Source organism: Argopecten irradians, chromosome 3 (assembly GCF_041381155.1).
Source record: "Argopecten irradians isolate NY chromosome 3, Ai_NY, whole genome shotgun sequence".
Classification (NCBI taxonomy): Eukaryota; Metazoa; Mollusca; class Bivalvia; order Pectinida; family Pectinidae; genus Argopecten; species Argopecten irradians.
The window spans coordinates 61,824,559-61,844,617 of NC_091136.1; the positions used below are offsets into that span (position 1 = coordinate 61,824,559).

At 38.9% G+C, this 20,059-nt stretch overlaps 1 protein-coding gene across 3 annotated transcripts in view; it reads right to left on the reverse strand.

Moving 5' to 3' along the window:
- Positions 1–381: 381 nt before the first annotated feature.
- LOC138319306 (uncharacterized) overlaps positions 382–20,059 on the reverse strand; it is a 48,269-nt gene continuing 28,591 nt past the window's right edge. For all 3 annotated transcript variants that reach the window (XM_069262368.1, XM_069262369.1, XM_069262370.1), the window contains 14 exons: positions 18,552–18,675; positions 15,201–16,371; positions 13,203–14,382; positions 11,691–13,048; positions 10,713–11,397; positions 10,159–10,275; positions 9,564–9,880; positions 9,312–9,416; positions 8,774–8,930; positions 7,798–7,981; positions 5,508–7,108; positions 4,040–5,278; positions 3,353–3,868; positions 382–2,505 (listed from right to left, as the gene is read on the reverse strand). In XM_069262368.1, the coding sequence (XP_069118469.1) occupies positions 2,231–2,505; positions 3,353–3,868; positions 4,040–5,278; positions 5,508–7,108; positions 7,798–7,981; positions 8,774–8,930; positions 9,312–9,416; positions 9,564–9,880; positions 10,159–10,275; positions 10,713–11,397; positions 11,691–13,048; positions 13,203–14,382; positions 15,201–16,371; positions 18,552–18,675 (9,029 nt within the window). In that variant the 3' untranslated portion in view covers positions 382–2,230. The remainder of the gene's footprint in view (positions 2,506–3,352; positions 3,869–4,039; positions 5,279–5,507; positions 7,109–7,797; positions 7,982–8,773; positions 8,931–9,311; positions 9,417–9,563; positions 9,881–10,158; positions 10,276–10,712; positions 11,398–11,690; positions 13,049–13,202; positions 14,383–15,200; positions 16,372–18,551; positions 18,676–20,059) is intronic.

Below are 20,059 nucleotides of genomic sequence, written 5' to 3' on the forward strand. Positions count from 1 at the left end.
CTTCAAAATTCAAACAATGGTAACATAGGAGATAAGATAGCTTGGGATTGAATTTGGGGTCAAAAGGTCAACTACAAAGGTCACTGCTATTAAAATAAATTGTTTCACAAAATATTTGTTTCCAGACGGTAACCTGAGAAACATTAACGAAATTTGATCGAACTTCACACAGTGGTATAGCATATGAATAAATACAAATTGGGATTGAAATTGTGGTCAAAAGGTCGACTACAAATAGATTACTTAAATAGATTATTTCACAAATTTTAGTTTCCGGACGATAACCTCAGAACACATTAACGGATCTTGATCACATTTCACACAATGCTAGCAAATGAATTTATCCAGCTTGGGATTGACTTTGGGGTCAAAAGGTAAAGGTCAAGGTCATTGTTACTAAAAATATATTATTTCATAAATTTTAGTTTCCGAACAATAACTTGAGAAAACATCAACAGAATTTGTTCAAACTACATACAATGATAGCATATGAGAAACTAGAGTTTGGGATTGAATTTGGGGTCAAAAGGTCAACTACAAAGATTAATGCTACTAAAAATAGATTGTTTAAAAAATGTTCTTTCCGGACGATAACTTAAGAACACATCAACATAATTTGTTCAAACTTCATACATTGGTAGCATAACTAAGCAATGATAATAACATGCCATAGATAGAAAATGAAATTGCATGTGACACTTATTGTAAGCTTGTTAAATATATACTGAGCGCCGATGAAAACGCAACACTATTATAATATGCAAAATTTAATGGTAACAAAAATTTTACAGAAAAAAATCTTTATTTCATTACAAAGGTATACATTTCGAGAGTAGTTTCCTACCAGTGAGTTAGTGAATGATTGCCCGTGAATGGGGATGAGACAAACGTTTCAAAGCAACCCCCCAAATTCATTTTCACACTTTCAATATCTGATGTGGCCACCATTTTCCTCCACACAAGCACGACACCTCCGTGGCATGGACCGAACCAGAGGCTGAATTCTAACTGGCTGAATGTTCTTCCACTCCAATCCTCCTGAAGGGCAATTTCAAGTTCACGTCGATTTTGCGGTTGTGGCTGACGTCGTTTCACAGCTTGCCTAACTGGTCCCACAATTAAGTGTTCAATCGGACTGAGGTCAGGGGAGAAGGCAGGCAAGGACAGTGTTTGGATGTTCTGTTGATTAAGGAAGCCTGTGGTCAACCTTGCTAAGTGCGCACGAGCATTGTCTTGCTGTAGAATGTCGACTTCGGAATAATTACGAAAGAACGGTACAACGGTAGTTTGCAGGACTATGTCGATGTAACGCCGCGCCGCCAGATTACCGTCCACGATAACCAGGGGCGTCGTGCGGTCGAAGGATATCCCTCCCCACACCATTACACTGCCACCACCCCAACGGCCACATTCGCGGACGCACGAATCGACGTAACGCTCTCCCCGTCGTCTCCACACGCGAATCATACCGTCACTATTACGGATTCATCCGTGAACAGTACGCGTCTCCATTGGCGCATGAGCCAACATCGATGCCTCCGGGTCCACGTCAGGAGATTTTGACCTCGACGTTGTGTCAACATGTTCCTAAGGAAGGGTCTACAGGCTTCCAAACCGGCGCTACGCAAACGTCGGCGGACAGTAGAAACCGAAATTTGTGGCATCGTTTTCCAAACTAAACGGCGTTTTCAAAATCTGAATGTGGAAAACAGTCTTCCTATACACAAGGACTGTACACGTGTAATGGGTAGACCAAGCGCGCATTGATACGGAGTGCACGTGCAGATAGGTACTTTTTCAATAATCGACCGCTGCACGGCCAGAGATTAAGTTCAGTCATGCGAATCATTATTGTATACATAGGTAAGGTGCTCAAAGTTTTACATTATTAATTTGTTTGATATGAACAAAAAATTTAATTGAAAAATATTCAATTAAAAAGTGTTGTGTTTTCATCGGCGCTCAGTATATATATAATATTGTAATAATGCTTTATCTAGTTTCATCTTTATTATAGAAGGATCCCATTTCAATAAAAGAAGAATTTAAGAGGCTATTACATTGGTTTGCTAAATATTACGATTATAATATTACACATGATACAATACACAACTAGTACCAATATTTGACATAGACATAATGTTGGCTGTGGTATGTTATAGTGATATCGACTGTCTCTAAGAGTCTTTAAACAATTGTTTCCAAGCACTACTTTAAATAACTTAAGTTACTAAATAAGAGAAAAGTTATCCCAGTATGTGGTTTCTGCTCCGGTGTCATACACAGCTGTTACCATGACAAAAAGTTCCGCCACATCATTATCATTGAAGAGGAACGTGAAGACGTTATCACCAAATACTCGATACCTCACAACATCAGAGAATCCGAGTTCCGTCCCGACCGTCAGTACATAAGATGTCCTTAGTAGACCAGTGACTTTAAAGACCAGGGAACAGTCTAGATAGATACTTCCTTGCTCCGCCACCGGGAAGTCGCAGGGAGTTCCTGAGGAACAACACATATACAAGTTTTTACTGTGCTCGTAGTTTATAGCCATAATTACAATTGTAATGAATCAATGTATATGATCATATTCCTACGACACACGATCTAATGAGAAGGTTGAAATATCGTACGGCTATCATAAATCAAGCATATACTAAATGAATGGAGATTGATAACAATAGTGTGAGTTTCCATGGCATGTATACTATAAATAAAGGTTACACAACGAGTGGTTCTGTGATATGGAATTTATGCCACACGAGTGAATTATTTTTTAAAAGCTACAAAAGACACGAGCTTTAGCTAGTGTCTTTTGTAACTTAAATAAGTTCCATATCCAATAACTACGAGTCGTGTGACCTGTTTCTACCACAATTATATACGATTTTAGCCGATAGAAATACGACGAGGATAAGTACGCAATCCAACAGCAGTTTTGGCGTCAAGAGGCGATCACAACATAGCATGACGTCACTCGATTATTGATGACGTTGACAAATTATGATACGACACTGAGAAAGACGTAGTTCGGCCAAAGTTCATCGTGTCAGCCAATCAGAATGCGTACAGAGTTTATGCCACATGTGGTATAAACAAATTGTTAATCAACAGTTGCATCGTTTATTTGATACCCTGAGAGTTGAATAACATCGCCTATTGTGGTAGAATCAGATTTATACAATTGATATATTAATTCACTTATAGTAGAATTGTATTGTTGATAACCTGATAGCTAAATCATAAATATTTTTTCTTCTCCAGATTTTCGTAAATAAAATCGACAACATAAGAGTAGAAAACATTTTGTGAGTTCGTAATATCAATATGTTCCATAATTCTATAATACCTGTTAACGACGGTGGCTGTCGGAGAACATATATAGTTGCGTTGATACTTCCACTGATCAGACCCCTCTCGTTGGAGCCTCTTACTTCCAAACCACATTCTGAATGATCGGCGACGTTAAGGACGTGAGACGTGACAAAATTGCGGTACCCTACGTCTACCCAGGAGCTTAGGGATCCATTTCTAAAATCTACCCGATACTGGTACTTGACCTCACCAACAGGGTAGTCGAACTCGTCCCAGTGGAAATGAAGGTTTTCACTTAACCTGGTGACAGCCTGTCCGGTAACTGTCGATCCATGGGTATTAAGGAACGTTATACGACTGTTAGCATGTCCAGGGGGCTCCAGCAGTATTGTGACATCGTTAGTGGTAGTCTGTTGTATCATTTCGGCGCTGTTTTTACACGTGATTGTTCCGATAATTGGTGTTCCATGTTGGATACCGAGGGGCTCCGACTCCACGCTGATCTCTGCTCTACTGTCACTTTCTATCGTATCTGTCCGCCATATCGATCCTTAGTGTAAAAGAAGAAGACTGGCATTGTTATTTTGATTTTATATTTTATGAAAGTTATAAATCAGCGTATTTTACCTGTCTGTTGACGTAAGTAATGTATGTGTTATTATGTATATATCAATGAATATCATGAAAATATGAAATAAGTACCAAAAGTTATCATACTCACCACACGAGACATCACAGAACACGTACTGACTTTCCTTGTCCTCTACCGTCCACGTGACATGTAATACCACCTGACGGTCAGACACATCTCTGTATTGAAGGAGAACGTCCGATATTGTAGGCGGAGTATGATCGATGATGAGAGGCGCTGACCGGAAGTAGGATCTCAGACCGGCTGTGTTTTCTACCACTACTGTGACGTGGACAGGACTCCTATGGGGCAGTTTAACCGGAAATGCATGATAACCTCCTGTAAACACAGGCTCAAGTGCCTGGACCTGGTAACCGTGGACAGTAGTCCCTACTCCTAGTTCTACAGATCGAATATCACTTTCAGGATCAACGAACTGCAGCAGGGTTGATACTGTCGAAAACGAAATCTGCTGCAGCGGTATCTGGTGAGTGGAATAATTGTGAAAACTAACGTTGTTACATCCCTGAAGGGTAACTGTTATGTTACCTAGGTTTTCCCATTCATCTGTTACCTTCACAAGGATACGAATGTTCTCCTCGGATTGAACAGTAAAAACATGATTGAATGTCTGATGTAGCAGATGAGCGTTAAATGTGTGATCATTGAGAGTCACTACCATATATGTATCTCCATTGCTTCCTGGTATATTGATTATTAGTCTGCAAACACTTATATTCTTTTTTATACTGATATTCCACTCGTTAATCCATGCTGACTCAAAGATTTCACGTGTCTCATCAAACAGCGTCACAAAATCACCACACTGGTAAGCGACAGGTGGGGAAGGATCTATTGATACAGGCGGAGAATGAACCTCTTCGCTTTCTTGTCCAGACGCATCCACGGCTTTGACAATAATCCCGTAGATCCTTCCGGTCAGCAGGTTTAAACCTGGTAGTGTTACTTTAGTATTCCTACCTACTGTCTGGAAAGTCAAAGATTGGCGAGCCTCTATTTTCTCAGCAATTGCAACTTTATAGAAGTCAATGTGTGAGTGTCTGTCCATAAACCCATTCCAGGAAGCTTCCAAGGTGTCGACAGAAGCCTGACTTTGGTGATTTATATATTTCTTGGTATTAAACACAATCCCCGGTAAAGGGGGCGCTGTGTCTACGATGAATCCGTCCGAGTTGACGGTAGATGACACGTTTAGTGTGTTTACAGCTGTCACAGTGACGTAGTATTTAGATCCAGGATGTAAGTTAAGTCCAGTCCAGGTAAAATTTGTAGCTTTTCCGACATTACGTAAAGGTGATGTATCAGAAGCTGCAACAAAGATAAAAAGTCATAATTTCAATTCATACATCAGATATAAGATATAATCACATATTACTTCTTTCACCTTTGTATGTGTTAATAATTTGTAAAATATCTAAATTAGTTTCTTTGATAGTGTAAACCGAATAATGTTTTGTGCTGGTATGCGCATATGCTTACTGCAAAAAAGATCTTCATTAACTGAGAGATACAATGTGTTTTACTAAGATGCACATACCACCAGGACTGGTCCCGAGTGACGCTAAGTAATGCAGGAGTCCACTTTGATGGTCAGAGAATCCATCCCCCCAGCATGCTGTTACATAATCTGTCTCTGTAATAAATTCCACGTCTGTTTCACATTTATAGATAGAGTCTTTTATGTGGAATCCTCTGAATATCTTCGGGGGTGTACGGTCAATCAGAAGAGGCTGTGATCTGAAAATCTTATATGTGTCTGTATTATACCACGCCCTTATATATACTATGTATTTATGGTTATGTAACAGCGGGTTGTTGCTGCTTACACAGTGGACTACGCTATCCCTCATTCCTATATCATGCCACACATCCTCTAACAGTGGATCAAAGATACCAGCTCCATACTCCATGTTTTCTAACCCCATGCTCCATTCCATACGAATGATATTCAGACTAGACTGTACAGGAGAGAGCACCAAGTTGGCACCCAAACATGCAGAGGATAGAGAGTGTTGGGTATGGACACCAGCTTCGTATCCACTATAGATACTCACAGATTGATGGTCGGAGCTTTCAGTCTGATTACACGAGTTCGAATGGACATCAGAACATTTTTGGCCAAGTGAAGCGCATGTGCAGTCTTTATTACAATAGTGGACGTCACACGAATGTTTTTCTATCCTAAGAATTCCATAATCACCTGCAGCGTCTGACTTCAGTACATGCGTTGTTATCCTAGTAGCAGTCGTCATTAATCTGGCATTATTTTCTGCTGTAATAGTCAGAATGATTTTACTGTCCACTTGTAATTGTTTACTGAGAGAGAAGTTACTATATTGTACATCACTTCGTTCCCCAAGATGTGCCAATGACATGTATCCTAGAGAAAGTTCGCTACCACTGTACGTCTCTCCGATAGTGATGTGATATAGTTTGATTCCTGATTCCGCGTCCTCAAACCCACTCCACATTAGATTAACTGTAGTATCACTATTATCTAATTCCCACGTCAAGTCGTCGCCGAACCCTCCAATATGGGGTGGAGTGGAGTCCACCACCAGATAGCCACTGCTAGCTGCCGTACAAAGCCCGGCTCCATTACAAGCTGTTACTGTCGCCTGATATCGGTCCCCACTGAGAAGCCAGTGTTCCGGTTTTAGAAGTATGGTCGTGTGGTTTTCATTCAAAAGTTCCTTATCTTCTATGTACGTGTGGCCGTTATGGTGATTTGTGACAGAAAGTTTATGCCTGGTAATAGGCGACTCGTTGTCAGTAAACATCCATGAAATTTGAAGCAAGGATGTGTCCCATTGAGCGGAAGTGTTCACTGATATATTTGCTGTACTTGATGTAAATACTGGTATCTGGGTGCTGACTGGTGGAGTGACGTCAATTGTAAACATGTCTGACGTCATGTTTGTGTTTAGTCCAACTTTATTGTATGCAAAAACTGTAGCATAAAGAGGTGATTGAAGCGGGAGGTCAAGGTCGGTAAAGAGATGTTCTGTAGTCAGATGTGCATTTGTTAAAGGGATCACATCGCACAAAGGATCGGGGTTGTTACTGATGCATACTTCGTAATGTACAATGTCGGAATGGGAATCGAAAAACCCGACCCAGAACACATCCATATGGGACCTACAATCATAATAACAGATATATTAGTGAAAAGGGGTAAACGCTTGATTTTCAATTCTTAGCTAAATAGTTTCAGGGTTTAAAGAATTTCCGGTTTTAGGGCATCGATATGAATCGATACGAAGTGGAAAACAAATATTTTTCCCTATTAAGGGACCAAATGATTTTATATACCGCTTATACTGCATATAAGTCCTAAACATTCATAAATTAGACCCCAAATATCACTTAATATACAAAATAATAATAATAATAAAATACGCGAGAAATGACCAGCATACGATAGATCAATTCACTGCTTAGTTCAGTAAAGCATAATATATGGGCATGAGAATTACCGTCTCGTATTCGTTTCACGACGAAGGAATTCTCTTTAACATGTATGCATTATCCAAGTTTTTATTAATAAAGTTTAATAGCTTTATTAAAACCAGGTTTAAATAGTTCGGTTTAATTTGTAAGTGTGACTTCTAATATGTGTGTCATATGACGTCATAGTGTATTGTTTACTATGACGTCATCAATCCTTGTTATTTGTGTTGTTGCCTTATCAGCATCAATAAACATCTCCTAAAGAACAGCGGCAGCTGGGAAAACGTTAGAGATCGATCGCAGATTTGTTTTAGTTTTGTTTTTCTATGTATATATATACGTCTTAAAACATAATCAGGAATATGTTAGCACCTTACCTTTGTCCTATGTAATGTTGATGACTGTCTGCTCGACCTACTAACACCTGACCTGGTATAGGTGGAGAGTGGTCCACCAAGACTCCGTTAGATGTGACGTCAGTACACATCTCTCCAGTATTACAGGCCTGAACTGTGACGTAATAAGCAACGCCCTGCTCCAGATGGACAGACCATGTCATATCTGTTCATGAAGATTATTTAATAATGAAAGCCATCTTTTTAAGAGTTGAAAAGGCAGTGAATAAAGTACAGGGATTATCTTTGCCTAATGACATTTGAAGAAGGACATACATATAAAACACAATGTCGATTAATGGTACAAAAAAGCCTTTTATAAATTAGAATAATGCCTAAATGTGGTAATACAAACATTCGAGTATACCCTAAATAAAACGTTCATTCAGCTAAAGTACATAAAATCACCGACAAAGCAATCCTTTATAAATAGACGTTTCCTATTATCTCTTGGTTTCTGTGAAATTATTACGATGTGGAGGACGCTTCCGTTGGCAACGTCATTTTAATTGGTTAATAACGTGAAGGTCTGAGGCAAAGAAAATGCTTGTTAATTAAAAGATCGATTTATACCTATTCATAGAAAATGAATGTCATTAACGAATGATCTTGGAAACAAGTAATAGAAAGCGTCATATTTGCTTGAGACAAACAACATAAACGGTCTTCTATGTATGCACATGAAATATCATGCTACACTGTACCCGATCATACAAATACAAAAATACCAATCAAGTGACAAAATATCCTTCACAACTATAAATTTCAAAAAGATAATTTAGGATGTTTAATTTGCAAAAAGAACACGTAAAAATCCTGAAATATCTAGGTTAAGGAAGTAATGCTATTTGGAAATCAGTCGTTTTTTTATCATAGGTTTTGTATGAATTCATGTACTTAAAGGAATTACATAATAGGTCCTAAGGATTTCCTAAAACCATATGACATTATAACCTACTTGTTCTAAGACCTACAAACGTCAATCGTCTGACATCTAATTCCCCCGGTGTCGTTCCAAGTCCGACTTTATAGTATTCAATACCAGATTCGGGGTCCGTGAAACCGTCCCAAGAACACACTAGGTGGCTGAAGTTACGCTGGTATGCAAAATCATTCTGAAATACATAAAGAAAAAACTATAAGGGTACCCGGATAATAAAGGTATCCTGATAATAAAGGTACCCGGATAATAAAAGTACCCGGATAATAAAGGTACCCGGATAATCCTTACTTTATTATGATAACAAAGTTTAAGATAACAGAGTAAATATTGAATTAGTAAAGTGTGAACCTTTTCCTTTATTTAGCTTTTTTGAAATATACCCCTGCAAAAAAGGTTACTTGGGAATAATTCATTGTAAATGCACTGCGCGTACTGTTTAAATCAATTGAGTTCTGGAGTTGCGATACCAGGCAATATTAGCCGAAGTCATTAAAACTTTAACTAAATATGTGGTCGTTTTCAAATACGTATTCCTGAATCAAATGATACTTACAATTTCTGTGGGGCCTTCTCTGACAATTCCTGGTAAAGGAGGGGTATCATCTAAAAGGAAATACTCCGACACGGCCACTAGTGAAAGTCCGGCACGATTTGTCACCTTAAAATTATAAGATGAAAAAAATAAAACAATACAAGGTACAATTTCTAATTAACTCGTTATAAGTATTTCCAAAGACAAATGTTGGTTTTATTGAAGTACCTCATTGAAGTGCAATTGACTACAATTATAAATTACTCAACTCACACGGAGGAAAGCGTAGTAGCGATGACCGTGTTGGAGGTTTAAGTGGCTGAAGTCAAACGATGACCGGAGGGGATCCACGCGTAAAAACGAAACCACATCCGGAACGTCGACATAGTTTCCTAGGGCTACCTCAAAATGTTGAATCCCAGACTCCAGGTCGGAGAATCCCCTCCAATGCATCACCGTGTTTTGACGTGTCGTAACATGTTTGTGGGCGTGAATGTCTCCAACAGACAATACACCTAATACCGGGGGAGTGTCGTCAAATGATACCCCGTCAGACACAGCCATGGTGGTCAACCCTACTCTGTCTCTGGCTGAAATGGTCATGTATCTACATATATATGGTATTCTTACAGCCCTTCGAACACTGCAAAATAGTTACTTTATTATATATAGTCAAACTAGAATAAAACCACAGTTGTTGGGCATATAACACTCAACATGACTTGAACGACAAATAAATGTAGAACAAATTTCCAACATCATACAAATAGTCTACCTGAAGAGATTATCCTATAGATTCATGCATACCTCAACAACATATAAAGATACGATTGAAGTAAGGTCAAAATGCTATTAATGCATTGTTTACCTTCTACCGTGGCGTAGTACACTATGCCTGGAGTCAGACGTATATCACGTAGAAGCACTGATTGTTTTTCTCCAGCATCGCTGTATGTCTGTACATCTTGTCCGCCTGGATAGGATCCTTTACAAGTAAAAATAGACATTTAAGTAGAAATGAGTGTTTCCGTCATTAGCCTTCTGCAATTCTTAGAGACGTACATCTCTTTTAAGCACTCAAAAACAAAATAGATATGAATCAGGAATCATTATTTTTATATTCGTAGTCAAAACATTAAACCTATTTCATCGCTGTGATACCGATACTAATATTCGACACCAACAAATTGCAATTACTGTCATTATAAACTTATACCTACACATATGCGCATGAATGGAGCCTATTTGTCAAACAAATAATAAATATCCACACCTTTGAAACGACCCTTATGGTTGCCGATTGTGTTTATGTATACTCTCGTTAAATAGATTGGGTGGAATCATGATATATCTAGTTTAAACTATTCACTTACTGCTGTCAGCCTTTAACATATAACTTTTCTGACTTCCTTTATAACATACCGATAGTGTATCTGTACTGCAGGAAACCAGCACTGGCAAAGTTATCATGGAAATCTGTCCAAGAAATAAACATTTCACTCGTGTCGGATAGATAACCATCATTTGAGTGTATGGTTATAGATCCTAGACTCGGGCCGGTCACGTCAATTATAAAACCATCACTGCAGCCTTCCACTTTCTCGAAATGTTCTACAAAGTCTTTCCTAGTGCGGGTACTTGCTGCACTTCTCGCACAAACATAGTATTTGCCCTCGTCGAGATTCAGTTTTCCAAAGGAAATGGCCCCTCCATTTGTTGTTGCATGTATCAAACAATTAATGTCATTATCACATGTGTCACTGGGAATGTCTGCCGTTGTCATTAGATACCAAGTCACTTCTCTGTCCTGAAGGCCGACAATACAAGCTCCTAACTCTGCCCGATTAGGACTGTAATCTAACTCCAATTGATGAATGTTACTCAGTTTCTCACCTATGTTTGAACTGAATACCAATAATTCCAATTCTGAAAAGTCCACAGAATCCACATCAATATCGTATACTATCTGTTTGGGGAATTCATTTTGGTGAAATTGTATCTTCAAATGTTCACATTTTGTTGTTGCTCTTCCCGATGGACAGAACAGTTGTAGGCAAAAATATCTTTGTGCAAAAACATCAGCTGTCATCTTTACACACTCGCTACTCTGTAACAGATTATCGATTCATCGTGATGAACATGTACGCTAATCGTTATTTATTCATAACAAAATAAATACCAACAATATTATCCCAAAAACATTGTATTCAAGCGGATTGTGGATTTCACTTGTATTCTGAATTACAACCAATGTTGTATTAAATAAACTCAAATAAGGTAGAAATATTAGCTAAAATTAAAAAAAAACTCAATGGAAAAATCAGATGAAATTGATATAACTTAGTAAATTACTATTAATGTTTTTGTTAAATGAAATGATTTCTCTCGCTACATAGATACCTGATGGTTGGGTGCATTCCCTTCATGTGTAATCCAGTCATGGTTCGGTAACAGACTACTGTTACTTTCCGTAATACCCCACTTATAAAACAAGGCTTCTGTGTTGCCTGAACACCTGGCCTCACTCCAGGACAACCTGACGGTGCTGCAGTTGGAAGAATAATCCGCAATTACGGCGGAGATTGATACGATGTGTGGTTCTAGATCTTGTTCAAATCCGTCAGAAGCGACTCCAGGTAGACATATTACACCAAAACAAGGTTTGACCTCAAAGACTAGATACTTTAAGTCCGTAATGAAGCTCTTTGGTGTCACATTTCGAACATCTGAACTGGCGATCATCGTTTCAATAACCGTGGTGTCATTCGTTCCATTCACAGCCAAAGAGACAACAAAATGCGTGATGTGGTCAGTATAACCGTATACCCGCCAGTGAACAGCAATAGCAGCGCCAGAAGCAACATAGTCTATGTCCTCCTGACACCGATATACTCTGAATCTCATTTCTGTAGAATTTATGACCAGACTGGAAGTTATCTTAAACACTGGGAGGTGAACTCCTGGTGAAAATGTGGCCTTTCCACGTTCACTGTCGATAAAAACGACATCAGGACTTGTTAGACTAATGACATCATGCAGCTGCTCTTGGTAGAGTACCGTATATTGAGAACCAATATGAAGTATTTGGTTACAAGAGGCATTGGCTTGTAGAAACGTGTCGTCGGGATGAAGCGTCCATTGGCACACGAAGGATTGGTTGGAACACCCTAGACCATCAAAGACAGAGATTGAATTCAAAACATCCTGCTCAGAAAGTATAATGAAACCATCAGAGGAGGCCAGCGTCGACCCTGCGCTGTTTTGTACACGTAATACGGCGTAATAGGTTGTGTTACTGGTCAGATCGACATTACTTTGGCAGTCAACATCCCTACCCACCACTGTATGGAAACTGTCCACGTCGTCAATACCCGGACTACTTCCCAGACCGACGTCGACACTGACGGCTGCCATATGATCAGATAAACCTGTCCAGGCTACACAATATTCCGTGGTAGAAAACGAAACATCTTGATCTATAAAAGGTTCTTCAGTATATCTAGGATATATATCTTTTACTGCCCCAACGGACGGCTTATAGATCGTAGGAAGGTCGATTGCTTCACTAAGGACTGTGCAGTGATGACCAGCGATGTTAAATGCGTGAAGTTCAATGTGTAACGGATACTTAATACCTGCAACCATCTTTTGAAGGTATTCAATCGAAAAGGCAAGACAATCAGAAATATTTGTACAAGTCACTGTATCTAATTCTTCCCAAGTAGTGAAACCTAAACTTCCGTCGATGTTTTGGAAATCTGCAAACACAATTATTATTATTATTCAAAATGATATTGCATGATGGTTTGTTATCTTATTTTTCCATACGGCATATTTAAAGATTACTTCAATTAAGTGGATACTTAAATAATATTTCATATTAATTTATTCAAGAAGATATATTCTACTCACGGATTCGGTAGGTAAGGTATGAAATATCCTCTCGTTGCTCGGTATCTGTGAACATAACGTCATTGAGGTTTGCTATCACATGTGAGCTATTCTGATGGAATGACACGGATGAAGGGCATGTTGGCGATGATTCGTCTATAACAACAGGGCCGAATATAGCTGTTGTTGACAGTCCTGCTTTGTTGGTGGCCTTGATGAAAATGTAGAACTCAGTTCCCGTTGTAAAGCCCAAGTGATGACGTCTAAAGAATGTATGCTGATGAATAGTTTCAAAGCCCTGCAGGTCCGGGAAATCAACCGAAAGGATTGTAGAGCCAAATCCGATATGAACTGTGCTGATTGGTGTGTTGTCGTCAACAAATGTCCATGATAGACGGATACTATCGACTGGCAGGTAGAAATATTGAAGACTGGTTGTACTGCAGGTCCTTGTGCTGTATTTCTGGGTATAGTCTTGTGGCAATAAGCTCAGCTGGACCCCATTACTAGTATCTGTACAAGGTTTGGGACACGGAGTTTCGGCGGTTACATTTGTTCGTGTTAGTTTAGCTGAAATGAACCAAATGTCGCCATTGTAACACACCGTGTGTCGGTATGTCTGTGCGTTTGTTAGTCTTACATTTGTTATTTCAGGCGGGGAGTCAATCTTTGTGAATCCGTCAGAACAAATTGCAGAGGACGGTTCCATAGCACGATTAAATGCGATCACTGTAATATAATATTTCCCTACAGCCTGTAACTCAAACTGAATTGATGATAATGTTGTGTTTTGAAACTGGACAGTTTTGGAAAAATTGTGAAATGAAATCATATCAATTTTTTGGACACATGTTTTCGCAAGAGCTACTCTGTAGAACTCAATTCCACTCTCGTGATCGATGAAACCATGCCAATGGACAGAAATGTGGGAGTCGCTTGTGTAGTCAATATCTGGTTGACCTTCCAACCCTTCGTAAATAACCCCATCTTCAGGTGGTGATTCGTCGACATAGACGTCCACAGAAATGGATGTGGTCAACAATGCCGTATTTGTAGCCTCTATTACGTAGCGGTACTTCCGGTTATGGTTGCCGATATGTGTGTTATTAACTATTAATGTATTGAGGTCGAAACTGAAGTGGAACAACTGGCAACTGCCGATCATTGGACAGATACATAATTGATGTTCTGGACATGTCGTCTGAAAAGAGATATAAAAAACCATGCTTTGTCTGTTTGGTCTGAAAAGTATCTGACAACAAATACATGGTGTAAACATTTAATACCGCAATCATAATAATAACCAGTTTCAAATCCATTAAATACTATTATATGTGAGTTGATGTAAACACGGACGCATGCAGGAGAACAATGCTAATTAGGACCGGGGACATGTGCAATATTAACTATAAAACACGGCAAAAACCAGAATACCGTAATTTCCTGCATATAACCCGCAACGGGAAACAAATTCATGATTTTTTTTAGTATTTTGTATACGTCGATGACTTCCTTTTAAATTTTTTACTAATAATGGTACGTGAGTCTATATGCAATAATGCTTTCATTTAGAGAGGGGAACACAGGTTTATTTAAAGATATGTAAAGTCATTAGCATATTATTTGTTTGATAGAACATGTGAAAAGACTTTAATATATTCACTTGCTATTTTGTGTGTCTTTAAAATAGCTAAGGACGTATAGGCTGCATATTTTTTTTTCTATTTTCGTTATATTTTCCATGGATAGTCTGCATCGGCAGTAACTCCATATTAGACATTTTTTTATGTAAAAAATCGTATAGCCCGCGGGCCATATGCAGGAAATTACGGTAATTCATGAAGTCTGTGTCCTCTAGAACAAAAGAAATATTCCCAGTGATGGTGTCAATTATTCAGTTTTTTGTGGGCACACTTCATTTATCCTTAACAGTGTCACATATAGTGAATAATCTAACTCGAAACAAATACAACCATTCTTATTTAAAATATAGAAAATGATATATAAATAATATCATACCCCGTCATCAGTTTGCCTAACGCCCTGGGCTCCTTGTCCCAACAGCTCCTCGGGGTCTGTTTCGTAGAACCACCAGAGAACCTGTAAAAGTCCACCGTGTGAGTCATACGAGTCAAATTCCAACGTCATGCTAAATAGGTCCGTAGAATTGTGTACAAACAATTGTTTGTGTCCCTCTCTGACCAACCAGGCATCAGCTATCTCTGGAGGACTAGTGTCAATGTAAAACAAAATGGATTCTCGGAAGAAGTTCCCTACGATGTCACTGATGTTTAGGGTGAATCTATAAGTATCACCATCGTTAAGTGAATGTGATATACAAACACCCTGATAGGATATGTTACTAACGACATCGGACGTGATCGTTTGGCTGTTTGTTTCCTTGTGTAGTTGGAAATGAAAGTGAGAAATTCCGTGGACGTTTGATGTGCCTGACACTGGTAACTGACCAGATGTCTGGTCGTAGGCTGGAGAGATAAGACCATGTCCATCAGAGTCTATGGGTCTCAGTGGGTTAAAATGTACGTATTTGTTGTTATAGTAACGATCCCGCCAGCTCACACAGATGTCATGGTGAGTAGTTTGCCAGGTATAGTTAGTATTTTCTGTAGCTGATGATACATAAAGTTTGTACGTTGAGTCAACACTTATTGATGAGGAATTGTCGAAGAGGATAAATCTTCTGCTCTGTTGTACATTATTTGCGACATCCTTAATTTCTAGCAAAAGACCATAAATAGAAGGCTCGTGTTCTGGTAACTGTATGGTTATCCAAGAATTCTGTACCATTTCTATGTCCGAAGTGCCGCCGGATTTTGCACTGTCCATAAACAGTCTGGTAACACTTCTTTCTTTCACGTCATGAATTGTCAACCGGTATGATTCGATTCCAGACGACAACATCGCATTTCCTCCAACCGGAAATGGGTCAGTCCACCCGGAAGTAGAAATGTTCAGTACTCTCTCCCTGGTGACACGAGACAATACTGTTAAGGTATCGTGCATACATGAACCACTAATACTGCAATGTTCTGGGTTCGCATCATCGTATATATAACACAGATCACGGGTTCGTTCAGTCTTTGTATATCTTTCTATCCACGTTGCATGAGTTTGGATATTCTTTGATGTAAAATGACCTCCAGCTTTCGAATGAAACCGTAAGCATAACCTAAAGGGAACAAAATTAGTCTAAATAGAATTATGACATACACATTTTTAAACGGTTTATCAAACCTTTATAATCAATTGATTCTGTTTCTTTTTTACATGTCGTGATAAGTAAGCAGAAGCAAAATTGCAATATTTAACAGGTACATTTATCAGTTTAGTTAAACATTCACGGATACATGTCGTAGATGATGAATGAAGAAATAGTGCTTTATCCCCAAAATAAAGTATTGCTAAAGAAATAAGACATAATACGACTTTAAATGCTTTTCTATATCACACTGTTATGTCATCAGAAAACAAAGAGCATTGAGTTTTATCTTTCAAGAGATATATTGTATTGTATTACTTTACTCCTGCTACTCCTGCAATGATTCACAACTATTTAAGGGGAACTGCAAAACCTAGTGGTAAAAGTTCATCAATCAATCAGATGTCAACTTCATTAACGACGAGCACGGAAGTACACATTTGCAGTGACTCCACGTTTCAGTTGACAAAAAAATAAGTCCAAACACATCAATATTACTTCTTAAACAACTTTTTCGGAATAATAAATATAATTTTGTGTATCTGTATAGTTACAAACAGTCGTTATATCCACCTTGGAATATATCATAGCATAACCGAAGGCTCTAGTACTATGATGTTTGTGGTGATTATCCGTACTAGGCACACCAACAAGTGTCAATTGGAAAGGTTATTATGTGTAATATGCATCATATTGTATATAACGCATGTAACGCGTTATAAAACGCATGTAAAACGCATGTTGAGGATCACGCATGTAAAACGTACGTACGATACGTATGTAATACGTGTGTTGAACATGCGTAATACGCATGGTAAACAGACGTAAAACGTAAACGCATGTAAAACAGACGTTTAAAAACATGTGTTATAAATACGTTTGATCCTATTACATTGCACCATATATTTGTCATTTTCAAAAATAAAGTTTAATTCCATTTTATTTACCCGGTTATTTATCGGTTCCTGTCCAAATACTAATATTTTTCCATACATAGTTTGTTGTATTTACAAACGAATGACTTCATATTGATAAATTTCATAATCGTAGGATGATTTTATTTTTCCTACATCAATTTGTCCTTAACGTCACTCCATCACTTAGATTTTTAATAAAGGCTAAAATCTTTACTAAAGTCGTACCCAATGTTCAATTGTTTTCAAATTCTGGCTCAGTGAGTCCATAAATTAATTTATGTTATGTTTGCACATTGTACGTGTAAATATATTTTTCCTTTACATATGCATAATGAAGCTACACGTATAATCCTTAGCTACATGTATAATGACAATTCTAGGAGATATACTCATGATCTCGTAGATCAAAAAGCATCCTCGATACTCCAGGGGTTCCGATCAGTGATCGGAATCCCTGGAGTATCGAGGATGATCAAACAACAGTTGTAGACCTACTACATTGTACATCATGAAGCGCTGGTCAGCTGATATTGATCATATGTATTCAGAGCATTAGTTTTCAAAACTGTTAATATTAAAATTTAAAAAGACAGAATCCACAATAGCGGTTTTGCTTCTGTTCACAATCATGCAGTAGATGTATATATAATTGTATACCTACATGTATCATCATACGATATTGAAGCTACATTAATCTATCATGAGGCTAGTATGTATGAGGTTCACTATAAGTCGGTAGAAGACATATATAGATAACATGTAATCAAAACATAGAGGCTATTAAACATATATTTCCATATGGGCCATTTTTAAGGAAAAAAAAACCTACTGCAGGTCTTCAATAACAATAAAACTAATTAACGGGGATGTGGATGAGGCGCAGTGGTAGAAGGCGCAGCTATGTTTGGTTAGGCGATTGGGTGCCGTAGATCGTGAGTTCGAGGCCCGGATAGGGCACGAGTCAATAAATTGTCATGCTTTGTTAAATTGTGTTTCTTTGATATTTTTGATTTTTTATTCTTCCATCAATACATATACGTGGGGGCGTTTGTGGGAAATAATATGGAAGTACGAGAGTATGATCCGTATCAGCAAATAACCGTTTTATAACGTTTGGTTTATCAGTTTGCAATTGGTACAATTTAGTTGTCCTTTTTCGGTCTTCATTTGTATTTCAGCAATACACATTTTAAAGTACCTAACTGTGATGTAGTATAAATAACAACTGCTTACCTTTGGCCGTTATATAAATAACTCGACACTGGAATTGTCTGGTCACTTGGGATGTAGTGTGACTTGGGAGAGTTACTGTATGGGTCACTGAGGATGGTATGGGAGGCGATCACTGTCTCAACACCTGTAGAGTTGTACATAAAACAGTATCTTTTAAAGACCTATTTCACCGCACATCTGATTCATCATGTTTAGATTATTATGCGACACATTAGGGGTCTGTTAAGTTGAGGAGGTGCGGGTGACATATCTGGGGTCAATAAAGGTGAGGAGGTGCGTGCGCCATATCTGGGGTCTATTAAGTTGAGGAGGTGCGGGTGACATATCTAAGGCCAAGAAAGGTGATGAAGTGCGGGAGAAATATATGGGGTCAATTAAAGTGAAGAGGTGCGGGTGACATATCTAAGGTCAATAAAGATGAGGAGGTCCGGACGACATATCCGGGGTAAATAAAGGTGAGGAGGTGCAGACGACATATCTGGGGTCAATTAATGTGGGGAGATGCGGGTGACATATCTGGAGTCAATTAAACTGAGAAGTGGCGGGCGATATATATGGGTTACATTAAGGTGAGAAGGTGCGGGCGACATATCCGGGTGAATGAAGATGAGAAGGTGCGGGTGACATATCCGGGGTCAATTAAGGTGAGGTGCGGGTGACATATCTTGGGTAATAAAGGTGAGGAGGTGCGTGCGAAATATCAGGGATCAATAAAGGTGAAGAGGTGCGGGTGACATATCTTGGATAATAAAGGTGAGGAGGTGCGGGTGAAATATCAGGAGTCAATAAAGGTGAAGAGTTGCAGGCGGCATATGTGGGGTCAATTAAGGTGAGGAGGTGTGGACGACATATCTAAGGTAAATAAACTTGAGGAGGTGCGGGGGACATGTCTGGGACAATTAAGGTGAGGAGATGCAGGTGATATATCTTGGATAATAAAGGTGAGGAGCTACGGGCGACATATCTAAGGTCAATGAAGGTGAGAAGGTGCGGGAGACTTATCTTGGGACAATTAAGGTGATGAGGTGCGGGCGACATATCTGGGGTCAATTAAGGTAAAGAGGAGCGGGCGACATATCTGGGGTCACTTTAGGTGAGAAGGAGCGGGCGACATATCTGAGGTAAATTAAGTTGAGGAGGTGCGGGTGACATATCTGGGGACAATCAAGGTGAGAAGTGGCGGGCGATATATATGGGGTACATTAAGGTGAGAAGGAGCGGGCGACATATCCGGGTGAATGAAGATGAGAAGGTGCGGGTGACATATCCGGGGTCAATTAAGGTGAGGTGCGGGTGACATATCTTGGGTAATAAAGGTGAGGAGGTGCGTGCGAAATATCAGGGATCAATAAAGGTGAAGAGGTGCGGGTGACATATCTTGGATAATAAAGGTGAGGAGGTGCGGGTGAAATATCAGGAGTCAATAAAGGTGAAGAGTTGCAGGCGGCATATGTGGGGTCAATTAAGGTGAGGAGGTGTGGACGACATATCTAAGGTAAATAAACTTG